We start from the raw sequence: 16,454 nt of genomic DNA, 5'->3' as shown, positions 1-16,454 counted from the left end.
CCGCACTGGCTTTCAGCAAGAAGTTCTTCTGCAATAGCAGGAACTAATCTGTTCAGCAGTATCCTTGCAAGGATTTTTCCAGCAATGGAGAGCAGTGTTATACCTCGATAGTTTGAGCAATCCGATTTTGCTCCTTTTTTCTTGTACAGGGTGATGATGACTGCATCTTGGAGATCTGATGGCAATTCACCTTTTCCCCAGCAACTCACAAGGCGCTCATGGAGTTTAGCATGGAGTACATGACCTCTGTATTTCCAAGCTTCAGGTGGAATTCCATCAATGCTGGCTGCCTTACCTTTTTTCATCTGCTGTATGGCCTTGAGGGTTTCTTCCAAAGTGGGAGCTATGTCCAATTCATTTTTCATCGGTTGTTGTGTCATATGTTGAATAGCTGAGTCTTGGACTACTCGGTTGGCATTAAAGAGGCTTTGGAAATGTTCAGCCCATCGGTTCAGAATGGAAGCTTTATCTGTGATTAGTGTTTGACCATCTGTACTGTATAGGGAGCTTTGGATCTGATATGTAGGTCCAAACACTGCTTTAAGAGCTTCATAAAATTCTCTGGAATCACCCAGATCTGCACAACGTGAAAGATGTTTTTCAGTTTTGGGTTTGACAGACCAGTAGAGTGTGTAGCCGGCATCGTGTTCTTTAAGTCTGCCTTCCTCGTGGAGACGAACGTCATTAAGAGCAGTGATGTCGATGTTAAGTCGTGACAGTTCATGGGCTATTAGAGCAGCACAGCGCTCAGGACATCCACTATCTGCAGAATCTTGCATGGTTCTGATGTTCCAGCATGCAAGCGTTAGTCTATTTGCACCTTTGGAGGCTGGTGTGTGCCTTTGTCTCTTTGTCTTTGACCGCATCAGAAGATGCTCGTTGGCCGCGGCTAGCCAACTGGATTGTTGGGGATGAGCTTTCTTTAGGCCACCTTTTCTAGACCCCTCTCCATATGGAGCAAGCAGTGCTCTCCTTAAAAAAGGCTGCTTCGTCATTCAGGATGCTACCGAACAAGACTGTCATCCCCGGTCAGTCTCAAGCGACCAAAGTCCTGAACCGCCTGCATGCAGGATTGGGTCTGCGGCTTCCAGTGCATCTTTACACCTGCCGTTTCATCCCTCGCCTATCACTACAGGGCTTTTCCAGAGATTGTATGTATCCTTCGAGCCTGTGCAATGGATTTTTCTGGTGGAGTGCAGCATGCACAGAACTGGCCTCACCCTTTAAACCAGAGGTTCGTCTGCTGAGTCACTAGTATCTAAAGATGACTAAACTGAATGATGTTTTTCAGATAACCAATAAGGCTGCTACCAGCAGTAATGAAGAAACACTGCTGTTGGAACCATGCCAAAAGGTGAGACCTTCTAAGAGAGAAAGATGTCTGACTATCCTGCTGCAGTTTCTCTCCATTTGTGAAGAACGCAGCCAGGTAAAAAAGCTCTGGCTCTATCTGACCTCTTATGCTTTGAACACCAAACTCTTCACTACAGCAAGGAAATAACCTGCTTTCTACTGTTCAAGATTTTCCTAGATCACACTAGTGATTTGTCAAGATGCACTTTAGTGTGAAGAACCTGCAAAAAAGAGGCTGACCAGGTGTTTGTGGGAAGGAAAGAAAGGTGAGGATGCACAAACTGAGGGAAGGCACTTTAATATTTATTCTCCTTCTATGCTGTTGTTTTTCTTCAATTTGGTTCTGGCTTATGCTGGCTCTAATGTGAACCTATGATGGGGTTTTCTTGGGAAGATTTATTCATAAAGGTTTTTGCCTTTGCCTTCCTGTGAGGCAACAAACTGATTGTGAGTTTCTATGACTAAGCAGGAATTCAAACCCTTTTCTCTAGAGACAAACACTCAGACCACTATACAGAAGCGTCCCTGACTATGGTGCTACCTAGTGCGGGGTGCAGGGCTACTGGGCAGCAGGAGTGGTGCTTCAGAACTGGAAGGGGCAGGGCTTCCACAAGGAGGTGGGAGTAGGCTCAGCCAGGCCGAGTGCGGGTACACCCCCCACCCCTCCCTGCTGTGGCTCGGTTTTTCCTCAGGAGGATCAGGTTACAGCAAGGAGGGCCAGGGAGCCATATGTGCACTCATCCTGGCTCCATGCCATGGCCCAGTTCTCCTGAGGAAAACCGAAGCACAGCAAGAAAGGGTGAGGGCCCCGACCAGGTATCAACCGGCGCACTCCACGCACCTCCCCCCAGTGACACCACTCCCACTACATCATGCTGGCTTCCATACTTCTGTCTAAAGATCTTCCTAGTTTATTTTACCATTTTTAAAGCACAGTAGACCTCGATATCTGTGGGGGATCTCTTACGAATCCCCCCACGAATACCAAAATCCATGGATGTTTAAGTCTGTTGTCCACAACAGTGGTGCTGGCATGAGGCTGCGCCACCACTGAGGAAAAAAGGCTGATTGGGTGGGCTTGGTGAAGGGTGGGTCAATGTAGTACTCCCATTGGGCTGATGGGAGGGCAGTGGCAAGCATGGGGAGGGGGAGCCTGTCAGGGATGATGGGAGTTGTTGCTCTTCACCTCTGGCTCGAACTCACCACCTTGTTACGCACCGGCGCTAACCAGTTTTGGCCAGTGGTTAAAGCTTTGCTCTAAAGCAGCAGAGTTACAGAGAATAGGCTGAAGACCCTGACAAACTCTCCAAGCCTTCTCACTCTTGCTTCCACAGAAGTCTTCACACTTCTTCAGGATCCAGCTGGCTCTTGTATCTTCACTCAAGACACCAGACAACTCAGTAGTCTTATATAAAAGATCTACTTTATTTTACTATATACAGCTCCAAAACTATCCAACACAACTCCAATACAACTCCTCACTACTATCCACTACTACCCACAAAATACATTGGGATTCATAGCCATTATACCACCCACTCTTGTCAGTTTCCACCCAGTGGGCATGTACATCCACTCTCATTGGTTCTCTTGGTTCAACCCACAGTTAATGATTTCATCATCTCAGCCTTGACCACTTAACAATTCTCAGGTGTGTTCAATTATCCACTTTGCATTTCTGTCCTTGGCATTCAGGACTTGTTAATTACATTACCTATTACACCTGTGTGGCTTCTAATTGCTTCTGCTGAGTCACCCTGACTCTCACATACATGTTTTATTTCTTTCACTGTATATCCCATGCTGCTTTTTCCTTAACAGAGCCCTGACAATACTTTCCTCTGGGCAATGGTGTGCCCTGGAAGCCACTTGCCTGTTCTTCCTTGCTCTTTGGCAGCGGCAGCAACCTCCCTCCCAGCAGAGGGCTCCTTAAAAGGGAAGAAGGAAGAAAGGCAGCCCTGCCCACCGCACTTGTTGCCAGCTCCTTTGGTGACTCCCCTCCTCTGCCTCCTGCCGGTCAGCTGAAGGATGTGGCAGCTTTCGCCAGAAAGCAGGGAGGCTAGCCTTGGCAGAACAGATCAGCAGGAGGCAGAGGAGGAGGTCACCAAGGGAGGGTGGTGGGAAGGGCAGCCACCCTTCCTTCTTCCTTCCTCTCTTCCAAGGAGTCCTCTGCTGGGAGAGGAACCCGGGAGGTCGCCACTGCTGAGTGAGGAAGAGCAGGTAAATGGCTTCCAGGGTGCACTATCGCCTGGAGGAGAGCACATAGGCCAGGGTTCCCAATCCTTGTGTTTGCCACTGCTTTCCTGTCAGCCCGATGGGAGTCCTACATTGACCCTCTCTCTCTCCACCCATCCCTTTGTCCCCAATGGCAACACAATGTGGGCTTGTCCTCTGCGGATACCCAAATCTGAGGATGGCAAGTCCATGGATCCCAACAGCAGATTGTATATCTCTAGCTATCTGTACCTCAAATTCCTTCTTGTATTGCTTTAGTTTATATTAGCTTTTCCAGAAATTATTTTCTTTATTTGGTAAAGATTTCTGTTTTTGAAAAAGAAATCTTACAACCATGTACACTTTCCTTGACTGTGAAATGTAGACATTTTGGCTTTTTCTTTAGCTTGATATCACCACCATTCTGATCTGTGGTATACTAAATTTCTAGTGCAGTGGTTTAAATTTTTTTTAAAGTTCCCTAAAGAGATGTGACCCTCCTGACTCCCCCTTTCAACTTTCTTTTCAACTAATCTCATAATTAGAAAAGTTTCATCTTTTGAAGTTGAACGCAAACGTTGAACTTTCTAAGAAACTTTCTACTTGCACAAAAGCTGACATTTGGCATTGTGGCATCTTGCCAAGAGGTTCAGTTGCATTTAACAGTTCCTGTATGCTGACTAGTATAATATTAACACTTACCTCCCTTCTTGTCAGCTCCATGGAGAATGAGGGGTTGTACTTATCATGAAGGGTCATTCTGGGATGGCAGGATGATCAATCCATTCTCCTTGGGTTTATCTGCATGCACCATCCGTGAGGCAGGAGTCAGAATTCTAAACAGTAAAATTTGTTTCGTTAAGACTCCTAACGCCCTTCTCCCTCAGTTTATTCACCAAGTTGAACCAATCTATCTGAAATCTCAATTCATTTACAATTTTTTTAATAAACCAGGGAGGATGTGGATTGCTCCTCCTGCCATCCCAGAATGACCCTTCATGGTAAGTACAACCCCTCGTTCTCAGGATGACAGGAAGATCAATCCACTCTCCTTGGGATATGCCCAACAGCCCTCTACTTCCGGGCAGGTACTTCCTAACTATCTCCTACCACTGCTTGCTGCACTTGATGGCCAAAAGCTGATTGTGCTGATTTAAACCTGTCTATTTTGTAATGCTTTATAAACGTGCTTGGCTCAGGCCAATGCACGTGAAGGACACTCGGCAATTTTATTTAAACAGTATGTTGCACTCAAATGCAATGAATGTATTTAAAAAAATGTTAAAATACAAAGCATGCGATCTATAAAAGGTAATTCAAGCCTGTGGGCCACGCCCTACAGACATAAACATACAACGAACAATCAGTACTGGGCCAGAAAACTGCAAATCCCATGGGAACATATACAGTACAAGAAATATCAATTCATTTGTGCCTCACAGAATGAGATTAAAGGGTATACAACAGGTTAGAGAGTGCACAATGACTAATAAATTAAAACGGATAATGCAGTATGCCCATTACAAAATAATAAATGTTGACCAAACGCGTTTCGACATATGTGTCTTCCTCAGTGGTCATGTACAACTAATTAGAGCTTGCTACTGTGTGTGGGACATCCCAGTCCTAGGCAGGATATTTGGTCCATTTGGAGCTACTACTTACCCATAGAGACGGGATGTCCCCATACATCTTATGAGTATCTTTCCAAGATTGTTTCATTAGCATGATATTAGTATGATATGATTGTTTCATTGATATTTCTTGTACTGTATATGTTCCCATGGGATTTGCAGTTTTCTGGCCCAGTACTGATTGTTCGTTTTATGTTTATGTCTGTAGGGCGTGACCCACAGGCTTGAATTACCTTTTATAGATCGCATGCTTTGTATTTTAACATTTTTAAAAATACATTCATTGCATTTGAGTGCAACATACTGTTTAAATAAAATTGCCGAGTGTCCATCTCCCCTAAACTTTTTGCTCATTCACCTGCTTGTATTTGTTTAGGGATTCACCTCCCAGCTTTTTTCCTTCTCAAGCCAATGCACTCCATCACATATCTCCTTCAAAGATGATGATATAAAATAAGCTGTTGAAGTCACCACTGACCTAGTCGAATGGGGATAAACATTCTGAGGTCTCGGTTTCTCTTCCAGATCGTAACACAATAAAATGCATGCTTTAATTCATCTTCCTAAAGTCACTTTAGATGCTTTATGACCAATGGTTCTAGGATTATAAGATACGAATAAAGTTTCCATCTGCCTTATATCCTCTGTTCTTCTCATATAAATCTCCACTGTCCTTTTCAAGTCTAATTTATGCCATCATTTTTCTTTTACATGCTTTGGGTTTGGACAAAAAGTTGGCAAATAAATATTTTCTTCATGTCATGATCTGCGAATGTACTTTGGCAAAAATGAAGAGTCTATCGATAGAACCAGTCTGTCCTCCTCAAATTTACATAAATGAGGTTTAATGAATAAAGCTGCCAACTCAGATACCCATTTAGCTGACATAACTGCTACCAAAAAAACAAACCCTGAAAGATAAATACTTCAAAGAGGAAGTATGTAAAGGCTCAAAAGGTATCTTTGTCAACCTATTCAACACAGCATTCAAATCCCATGGAATCGTTGTATTGTTGGAAAAGTTGACAATGTTGTTCCCCTTATAAATCTCTGGAGATTTTCATTATTTGATCATGTCTCTACTCCAAAGTGTAAGATTACTGACAAAGTTGAAACTTGTATTAGGACGTGGACCTTTATTCACATCTTCCTGTAGAAAATGTAAAACGTATTTCAAAATTCTGGTAATTAATTTTCATTTTCTTGCACTAAGCCATAAGTGCCTTCCAATTTGATTATAAATTTCCTGTGTAGTTGATCTCCTAGAAGCCATTGTAGTGTCTATAACTTGAAATGTGTAACCATATCTTTCTAACCTCATCCTCTCAATTCCAATGCAGTTAGATTTAACCATTCTGGGTTTGAGTGCCAAATTGGGCCCTGAGTTAACAAGTCCACTCTTTCTGGTAACTGAACTGGACGAGTGATTAGCAATTGCTGAATAAGAGGATACCATGGTCTTCTTGGTCAATTTGTAGCTATCAATATTACATGAGTTTTCTCCATTTGAATTTTGTTTAAGACTATTTGAATTATTTTTATCAGTGGAATCACCTATAATGTTCCTTTCAGCCATTCATTGTTCAAGGCATCTATCTTTTCCGCTAAAAATCCTTCTGTATTGAATAATAATGGCGAACTTTGTAATTCATGCAATTTGCAAACAATTCTACCACAAATGGGCCAAATTTCCTGTTCAGAGCATCGAATTACTCAAAATTTAGTTCCCATTTGGCTGGATTTATTTGATTGCAGCTCAAATAATCTGCTATTATGTTTAAAGATCCCTTCAGATACATTGTCATTATTGATTTGAGATTGCTTTCTGCCCAGTTCATTATTTTCAACGCTTTTGACATCAGGTTCAAAGAATGTAGACCTCCTTGTTTGTTAATATATGAACGAACTGTTATATTGTCTATGACAAGGAGTACATTCTTGTTGCGGACTATTGGACTGAATTTAAACAATGCCAGTTTGACAGCCTTCATTTTCAAAAAAATTATGCTTCGACTTTTGTCTGAGTCCAGCCAAACTCCCTGAGCAGTGAGGTGACCACAATGAGCACCCCATTCTAACAGACTGATGTCTGTCATTGCTTTTATTTGGTTCATTAACACAAAAGGAACATCCCTGTTCAAGTTGTCATTTCTTAACCACCATTTCAAGTTTTTTCTGACCGACTGAGGTATCACAATCATGTGATGTAACTTCATCCCTATATCCTCTTGATAAGGATGTAACAGAATTTGCAAAGAGTCTTCAGATGTACTGCCGATATTAAAATGCCCATTGCTTTTGCTAACCACATGAGATCTGGTTTCTTTGATTTTACTAATACTGTCAATTTTTTCTTCAAACTCTTTTGCCTTCCCAATGACAATGCCATGCATTCCCTCTCAGTATCTATTTCCACCTCTAAGTGTGTTAGTTTTGTGATTGGAGTTAATTAACTTTTCTGGTAGTTGAGAAGAAATCCAAGATTCCAGAATCGGAATTGTTCGACATACAACCTCTTGTATCTTTGTTCTCGCTTTCAGTAGTAAATCGTCCAAATATGGAAAAATTTAAATTCCTTCTCTCCTCAAATAAGTTATTAGAGGTATGAGAACTTTCAGACTGCTGATGCCAGTCCGAAAGGTAATGTCTTGAACTGGTAATGCTGTTGTTCGTTTGCAAACCTCAGATACTTCTTGCTCTGTTCATCCATTGGAATATGCAAGTACTCTTCTTTCAGATCAATCGACAGCATCAAGTCTCACTTTCTTAAGTTGTCTTTGATCATAATTAACGTCTCCATCTTGAATTTGCAATATCTTACAAACTGGTTTAGATATTTCAAATTCAATACGGGGCAGTGACCTCCTCTGCTTTTTGGTACTGTGAAAAAATGGAGTAGACTCCTGAGAATTTTTGATTTATTGGAACTTCCTCTATTGCTTGAATTTGAAAATGTTGAATCTCTGTACAATTTGTTGTTTCAACATGTCTCTTGGTACAGGTAAAGGAAGGTATCTTGATTTGGGTATTCCGTCGAATATAATGTGATAACCTGACTTTACTGTCTTTAATATCCATTGATCTGATGTAATTTTTTGCCATATGTGGCCAAATTTTAATAACCTTCCTCCTACTTCTGTACCTTTCATGTCAATATTGTCCTCCTCTTTTTGTGTTCACATTTTGACATCTCTGATTTTGTTTAATATGGGAATAATGTTTGCCATAAAATGGTCTATTCCAGTTTCTTTGTGGTCTATAATCAGCTTGTCTGAAACCAGCTCTACCTCCTCGAAAGGAATTATAGCCACTATAATAAATTCTGTATTGTCTTTTCAAAAACTCTTGTGTAGTTGGCATCATTTGCTTCTTATCTTTATTTTCTACCAGTTTTTTCTCAAGTGCTTTGTCTCCAAATAATAAGTTTCCCATGAATGAGACATTTGCAAGATTATTTCTAGATTTTTGGTTTGCTTCCCAGTGTTTAAGCCAGAAAAACCTCCTTGCAACTGTCACTGCATGTATAGATCTCACTATAAATGCTGCAGAATCGTGACCTGTGTCCACTACATATTCAAGTACTGACCCTATACGATTTAAAGCTTTATACAATAAATTTATATCTAATTCTTCTGTCTTTTGAATTCCTTGAATCCAAAGCATCCTGCCCTAGAGAACACAGAAGCAGCTATTGAAGCACGTAATGCCATGGATGAATTTTCATGAGCCTTTCTTAACAAAGAATCAGCCCTTTTTTCATCTACATCTTTCACAGTTGTATCACCTTCCCTAGGTGCTATTACTCCAGATACTAAGGCTGATATAGGTCCATCAACCAAGGGGACTTTGAGCATTTCCATTGTATCTTTCTTGCATGTTACTACATGAATTTGGATTTTCAAGCCTCATTGTTCATTTCTTTTTCTTTATTACAGGTGCAGCTGATACTGTGCTCTGGATCAGCTGCTGTGACTCTGAACTGTCTCCGCCCAACTCTGGTATTTCAGAATGAGTCATTGGGCTTCTCTTGCCCTGATCGGTCTGTTGCTGCCTTGAGGATTCTCCGCCTACTGCTGGCATTAGAAAATGGCAGCCCAAGCTTCTCTTGCCCTGACTGAACAGCTGGTCTTTTGAAAATTCTCCACCCACTGATGGAGCTACAAAATGGCAGATCGGACTACTCACTGTTCTCCACAACTGTTATTCTCTGAACGAGGAGAAACCACTGCTGGTGCAGTGGTTTTTCCCGCTTATCTCCTGGTAAGTATTAGTTTGCGCCTGCCTGGTCACTTCCCCTTTTTTTGTTATTTTAAACTGTTTGACCTGTAGACCGGGACAATCATCTGGCATCTGTCTATCTCCCCTTTTTCTATTTTATTGTTATTGGAGTCTTCAAAATCAGGGTTTGGCACAGGCAACTGCCTGGTTTCTTTACCCATGGTATCTTGTACATGATTTGAATCCTCAATAAAGGGGCGAGACCTAGGCACCTGCCCGATTTCTTTGCCCCTTGTTGCTTTAATTTTGTTCAATTCAGTCATCCCAGATTGAGATCCCATCAACTGTCTGGACTCTTTCTCATTTTCTTTATTAGAAATTTTGGTTTCTTTTTACATTGCAGCCCTTCAGGCACAGCCTTCTTTCTCTTAATCATACTATCCTCGGTTTCATTATCACTCAACTCAAATATCTTTCTTAGATCCTCCATTCCTATTTCCAAATTCTCTCTAACTATCTCTAGATTTAACTTCATATTTTATAAGGAGAAGGGTTGTCTCCGTCTGGATGGTACGGCAGGTAAACAAAAACTGAGGGAGAAAGGCGTTAGGAGTCTTAATGGAACAAATTTAACTGTTTAGAAATCTGACTCCTGCTTTACGGATGGTGCGTGGGGATAAACCCAAGGAGAGTGGATTGATCATCCTGCTATCCCAAGAATGACTATGCTATAAAACAGTTAGCTGAACCCATTTAGTAAATCAGTTGAAATCCCACATCAAACTGTCCCACCACTGTTTTTACCACCTCAAGATTACCAGTTTAGCTTGATCAGGAGAATGATGGTACTGTTATATAATCAATTTCATTAACTATTTAACTGATTTGAAAATCTAATAGTACATCACTACTTGATTCTGATACGATATTGGATGCAGCTTTCTGTGCATCTATTTAAAAAGTTCTTTCACATCTTCCTATGACATGGGCATATCTAGCTTTTCAGTGTGGTTCCTCATTGAGGAAAGCACTGGGAGACACCAATTTGAACATCATTTTCGGTATTATCTCTGCACAGTTGTCTACAAAACTCAGTATGCAAAAAACAGAGAAGTAAGACCAAAATTAACTGGACTCCTTAGTTTGAATTCACTTCCTCCATAGGGATGAGATGGTCTGACCAAGTTTTTAGTTCAGTTGATTCCCCCATGGATTTAAGTGACTGATGTTATTTGAAGGATACAGCTGTAGGTTGTCTCATTCTAGATTTAAAGCACTTACTCAGTAAGACCAGTGCTTGGTGCCACAGCACATACTCTCCCCTTGGCTTGCGGAAAAAACCGTGTATGCACCATCATTTCTCATCTAGACTAATGATATCATCTCTTTGTTCATTTCTCACTTACTTAACTCCCAGGTACCCAAGACCTCATGAAGGCTGTAAGCAAGCTGGTGACCTTTATACATTTTGGACTACAGTTCCTAAAAGCCCTAGACACCTTGTCCAGTAGTCAGGCATTACACAGACCTGTGATGAAAGGCTTTTCCCCCCCAGTATTTTAGACGTTTTTAATGTATTTTTAGGTGCTGAATTTGAAAAACATAGCAGACGTTGATGTTTCAATGTGATTTCTTTTAGTGAGTTTGAACAGATTTGTTTGTTTCATATCAGTGAAATGAAGTGTTTTGAAAGTCTATTAGAAGACTTTAAGCCTTTTCTTACTCTTTACAAGATAATGATTTGCAGGATCATTTCATTAGCTACATATTCTAACACAGAAATGCCAAAGCAAGTTGTGAAAAACTGGAGAAAATCTGAGGTCATTTTTGAGTTAGCATACCAATTTACTATAAAACCAGATTACGTTGGACAACATTTTTTTAATGACCCTCAGTTTTTCAGGCCTACATTATCAGAGCTATTGCATAAAATATCTGAAGATCACAAGCTCACTTACCCCTGCCTTAATACAACTAAACCTAAGCATTTGTAAATGAAACTGTATATTGCCTTCACCATGTTTACTCTCTTTTCCCTTCACATCTGTTTAATTTTAGACTGTAAGTTCCTAAAGCAGAAACTTGTATTTTTGTATACCGAATACACTGATGACACTAGGAAGTAAAAATGCCTCTTGATTCCAGCTTTACTGATCACATGACTAAGAGCCTCTGTTTCTCCTTGAATATAGCATAGAATGCAGGACCGGCTTTGAGGAAACGCAGGTTTGTTGTGGTTTCACTGATGTGAAAACCTTAAGAGGAACACAAACTAAAGGGGTATTACCACTGAGTTTGGTACTGCTTGGACTGCATGGCTTCATCTTATGGAATCCTGGGATTTGTGGTTGGATGAGTACACAGAATGTTTTAGTAAAGGGCTCAAGTCCACTCCTCTGAACTCTGCTAGCAGAGCTTTCTAGCAAACCTCCAAGATCCTACAGAGCCATGACAGAGTGACAAGTTCCTTCATTCCTGCTTTCCTTCCATTCGAAGACATTCTTTACTTTGGCTGAAAATCCAGTGCATTGATTTTGAGACCATTTGACTGGATTGCCATTTGTTTTGCCTCGCCTCCTACATTAATCCAAACAATAAGGGCCTTTAAAACATTCATAAATAACCTACTGCTGCTGCTATTGGCACCTAGAAGCCAACCGTAGCAATGTTAAGCAACAACAAATTTCATAGTTCAAGAGGCACAGTTAAGAAAAGGTTGCTCAGGGAAAAAAAATATCACTCATTTACCACAGAGATCCTTAAAAATGGCATGAAATCAGTCAAGTAACTATAGAAACCAATTTCTTCAGCTCTGTATCACACATCTCACACCTCAATTGTCTTTATTATTGTCTGCTGTCAGATCCTTAATCAGAAATGTGAACAGGCTTGATTTATTCAGCAGGGAAAAGAATCTGTAGGTCAAGTAAAAAAATTCTCACTCAGAGTCTTCAACCTTAGGTATTTTCATTTAATTCTGTTCCCAGTAGCTCTGGGGGCAACTCCAGTGAGATCCAATATTAAGGCTCAATTAAAATAAGCTCCAATTAGTGGAGCTTTTTTCTCTCCGGCTAGAAAAGTCAGGAAATGGATATTGGGAAATGTAAAAAGTCAGCTACTGAGAGGAGGCTGCAGCAGACATAAATGAACTTATTTGTTGATTTCTGCAGTTGCTATGCAGAGGCCTCTGGGAGTAAAAGCTTAACCAGTCTAAGCTATAAACTAAAACCCCTGCAGCTAAACATGAACTGTGTGAAACAAGGGCTCCATTCCAGAACAGAAAACTGCTGGGCCCAGAAAATTAAAAGCCAGAGGCATTTTCCATTTAAAACTAAATCCCAGTACCGCCTCCCAGCCAAAGAATTATAAGCAGTATCAGATTTACAAAACGAACAATTACCCTGGAAAAATGTAGCCTATTGTACGGTCCCAGATGCTAAATCTCAAAGTGTCTTTTTTTTCTAATCCCACATTATATTCCTACCAAGCACACTGCTGTAGTTTAGGCCTGTCTAGAAATAGTTCTTTGTAAACTATGAAAATAAAATGTTAAGAGCTCATAATTCATTGACCTCATTTGAAGTGCTGCCCTTGCCTGTAGCAGTTCCTGTCCTTCCCCAAGGCCTCTGCAAATGGTATGCAACAGCAAAATAAACCCTGACCTAATTGCCAGGAGAGGGCTGCCAACCTTTCCTCAGAATACAAAGGCAAGCATGGTAACTTGAAAGTCCTACCTCTTTTGCTTTCTGCTTTAATCGCAGCTGTTCCGGATCTTCTTTATTGGAACGACTCTATCAAAAAAAGAAGGGGGGGAGAGGAGATAATTCAATAGGAATTAACTAGCACCCAAACACAACGTATCTTTAAATATTTAATAAGCCACATTTTCCCCTCTTCTGATTGGAAATCTTAGCTGCAGGGGCTTGAAGCCTCAAGCGAGATTGGCACACACTCCCCCCACCCCACAACCATCCCTTCATCAGGGACTGCTGCCTCCGTTCTAGCCCAGAGGAAGCTTGAACTAAAAATGATGCTAACATTGTCAGTCAGGTCCAGCCTAGGCGTGATGATGTTCATGTCAGCAGCAGACATTGGAAAAAGGAGAGGGGGGAGTGAGAAAAGCAGCACAGATGGAAAAGAAGATCCAACACATTTTGGGAGTATAGAAGACCTCCTTAAGGAGCTTTGTTTTTAAATCTTCATATTTTAGATAATTTTAGGTAGGTATTAACATAGCATATTTAATTTTTTTTATTTCAGGCAGTTACCAATGAATGATCAGACATGGAAAGGAAAGACTTCCAGGTCTAGTGACAAACTGGTGTGAGGTTAAAACTCCTAGCTAATTCTTAGCTATATGCTAAGATTTGCTAAGATCAACAGGCACATCTCCATTAAAGAGACAATGATGGCCTGGATTATCGTGTCACTTTAAAACAGCTGTGAAAAACCCTTTGGCCTTCAGCTCCCACAAACCCTTGGGCCAGCTACCACAGACCCTCACCATCAAATATGCTTGTTAGACCATTTGAGAACCAATATTCCAAAAATCCAGACCGCCAAAGTTTCTCCAGCAAGTCTTTTCAGAAATTAACTTAATTAATGATAAATATTGGCTCCCCCGCTAATCATGGGCTGCAAATCATTATCTCTAAACTATTACTCCTTTCTGATAATTTATACTTCAGGAGTCAAAGTGAGATCTGTGCCAAACGAGTGTTAGACACTTTCAGCACTTAGAAAGAAAGTACATACATTCCTGTACTTCCCTCATTGGGCTCACTTCTACTGAATGACAATGTTAATGGAATGGCTTCCCTAATTGGAACGGGGTGGGGTACCCATTCCTGCTTCCTCATGCAAGTAGCCACACACCCTAATGTTATGATCGTTTCCATTTCCTATGTTCATCATTCAGTGGAAATTGATGGAACTTCAGTCACCCATTTTCCGTGGGAAAGAAAGTATTACCATTTGGGATACTGGCAATTTTATTCTAGTATATTAACACAGGCTATAAGCATTGCAGATAAAGACAAAATCACAAAAAATATGTAGCCACATAATTATTAAACCCAACCAGAGTAGGTAAGTGTTGACTTACCAAGATGACTCAATGGCTCTACTGGGTTTAGGCCACTGACAAGATAGGCAGTGGTTCTGGGTGCTGTGTACAGTCAACTTGGATCTTCCCTGAATTTCTTCTTACTACTGGTATCTTCCAGCTGTTGACAAAAACCTGCAGAACCCCATAACTAAAGGAGAGATCCTTTGCATCCCCTTTTATGAAGCTGAACTCTCAAGGAAAGTAATTACTGTAAATGTGCAAGTAATACATAGAATGCTTGCTACACAACTTTTACCAATGGTCCAGGTCTCAAGATTATTTAGCAAACTATGAATCTTTTGAGATTGTCATGACCTTCTGAATTCTCTCACCTTGGCTGCACGGAACAACCTTTCTCTTTCTTCTTCATCCTTCCTCTGCTTCTCTACATGATCCAGCTGCTCAAGAAACCTAAGTTGAGCCCGTGTATCACTAGATACTGTGTACTTGTCATTCTCCTAAAAATGGGAAAAAGAGGAAATTTATGGTTACGATTTTATATAAGACCCATGTGACTCTTCAGCTTGAAAACAGATTCCTGTTTCTTTGTTATTAATGGTAAATATGCATTAAATGTGAAAACAACTAAAATTGACATTTTGTTTAGCATCTGTTAGAGCTACTCAAGTTTAAGCACTATCAAGACAGCTATTCATATCTATTTTATTTTATTTTATTTAACAGTATGCATATTTGGAGTAACAACATACAAACATGTAGTTTATTTACACTACAGTACTTGTTTAGAAACAGATATAATAGTGAAACTACAAAGCTAGAAAAATCTAACATGAGAATAACAACTATGATAAAGAATTTAACAAAGTCTATGAAAGAATTATAAGAATCTCTCCAAATCTACAGGTTATTAGATGTTCAGAACCTAAAAGGTTCAGCAAGTAAAAAGGGTTTCACCTGGTATCAGGCAGGCCACATAGGCACCATGTAAACCTCTCAAGGCATTGGACAATTGACGTTTTTATCACAGGTACAGCTCCTAAGCAGCTTCCTGCTTCATTTTCTTTAGTGGAACACAAGATGATCCTTGGATCCAGGTAGGTATCCAAGTTAGATGCTAGTTCTCTGGGCTTCTTGGCCTCAGGCCACTTAAAGCTCTAGACAGTTTAACATTTAAAGCAGGCAGTAACTCTTAGAACTAGATTTAGAAATGAACTTAAGGTCCAGATGATCAAGCAATGGCGTTGTACAAACAATATCAACCAATCCCACTAAATAGCCATCCCCTCATTCTGTTTTGAAACAGCTGAATATTTTAGATGGTGTTTGCCACAATTAAGTGTGAAGTTACTAGAGCATGAACCAATATAAAACAGGAGTATTCACATTCAACAAATCCAATACTTTAAGGAAACTGCAACCCCCCACCCCCAAGAGCATACATAATTCCAATCAGCTAGACACCCTCTAACACCTCTCTTTTGATTTGATTGAATGAGCGGCTAAACCTAATGTGTAGTATATAAACATGTCTCCTTTTAAATATTACAAGCATGGGGAAGATCCTGACTGGGGATACAACATATGCAGAATTGATATTTTGCTAAACATTTCAATTGGGCTATGCACTTACTAACCCCCTCAGCAAAGGTCACTTTCCCATTCCAAAACCAGACCACACATCCAACAGGGATGTAGCTAGGATTTTAGGAAGGGGGGGTCCAGACTAGGTGCCACCATTATAATGGGGCTTGGGTGTCGCGGCGCAGCAGCACACACCATTCATTTTTCTAATGGAAGGGGGGGTCCGGACCCCAAGAACCCCCCCCCAGCTACGTCCCTGCATCCAACTGAAATGCATCTAGAAAACCAGTTTCATTCCACAGTAGTACCTAGATTTATCTAGGAAGAAAATGCTACTGACCACCTTGCAGATATTCACATCTTTTAAGGTTTCTGTGAAAGCGATC

The 16,454-nt window shown here is 40.7% G+C and overlaps 1 protein-coding gene across 1 annotated transcript in view; it reads right to left on the bottom strand.

Moving 5' to 3' along the window:
* Positions 1-16,454, bottom strand: part of TAF4B (TATA-box binding protein associated factor 4b) — a 107,685-nt gene that overhangs the window by 32,810 nt on the left and 58,421 nt on the right. Inside the window, exons 12-13 of the mRNA XM_089518363.1 lie at positions 14,859-14,984; positions 13,154-13,210 (exon numbers count right to left, since the gene is read on the bottom strand). Coding sequence (XP_089374489.1) covers positions 13,154-13,210; positions 14,859-14,984 — 183 coding nt within the window. The remainder of the gene's footprint in view (positions 1-13,153; positions 13,211-14,858; positions 14,985-16,454) is intronic.

The sequence above is a fragment of the Sceloporus occidentalis genome, unplaced genomic scaffold (assembly GCF_023333645.1).
Source record: "Sceloporus occidentalis isolate IW3139 unplaced genomic scaffold, rSceOcc1.0.p SCAF_3, whole genome shotgun sequence".
NCBI classification, from domain to species: Eukaryota; Metazoa; Chordata; class Lepidosauria; order Squamata; family Phrynosomatidae; genus Sceloporus; species Sceloporus occidentalis.
This window is presented reverse-complemented; position numbering and strand designations above follow the sequence as displayed.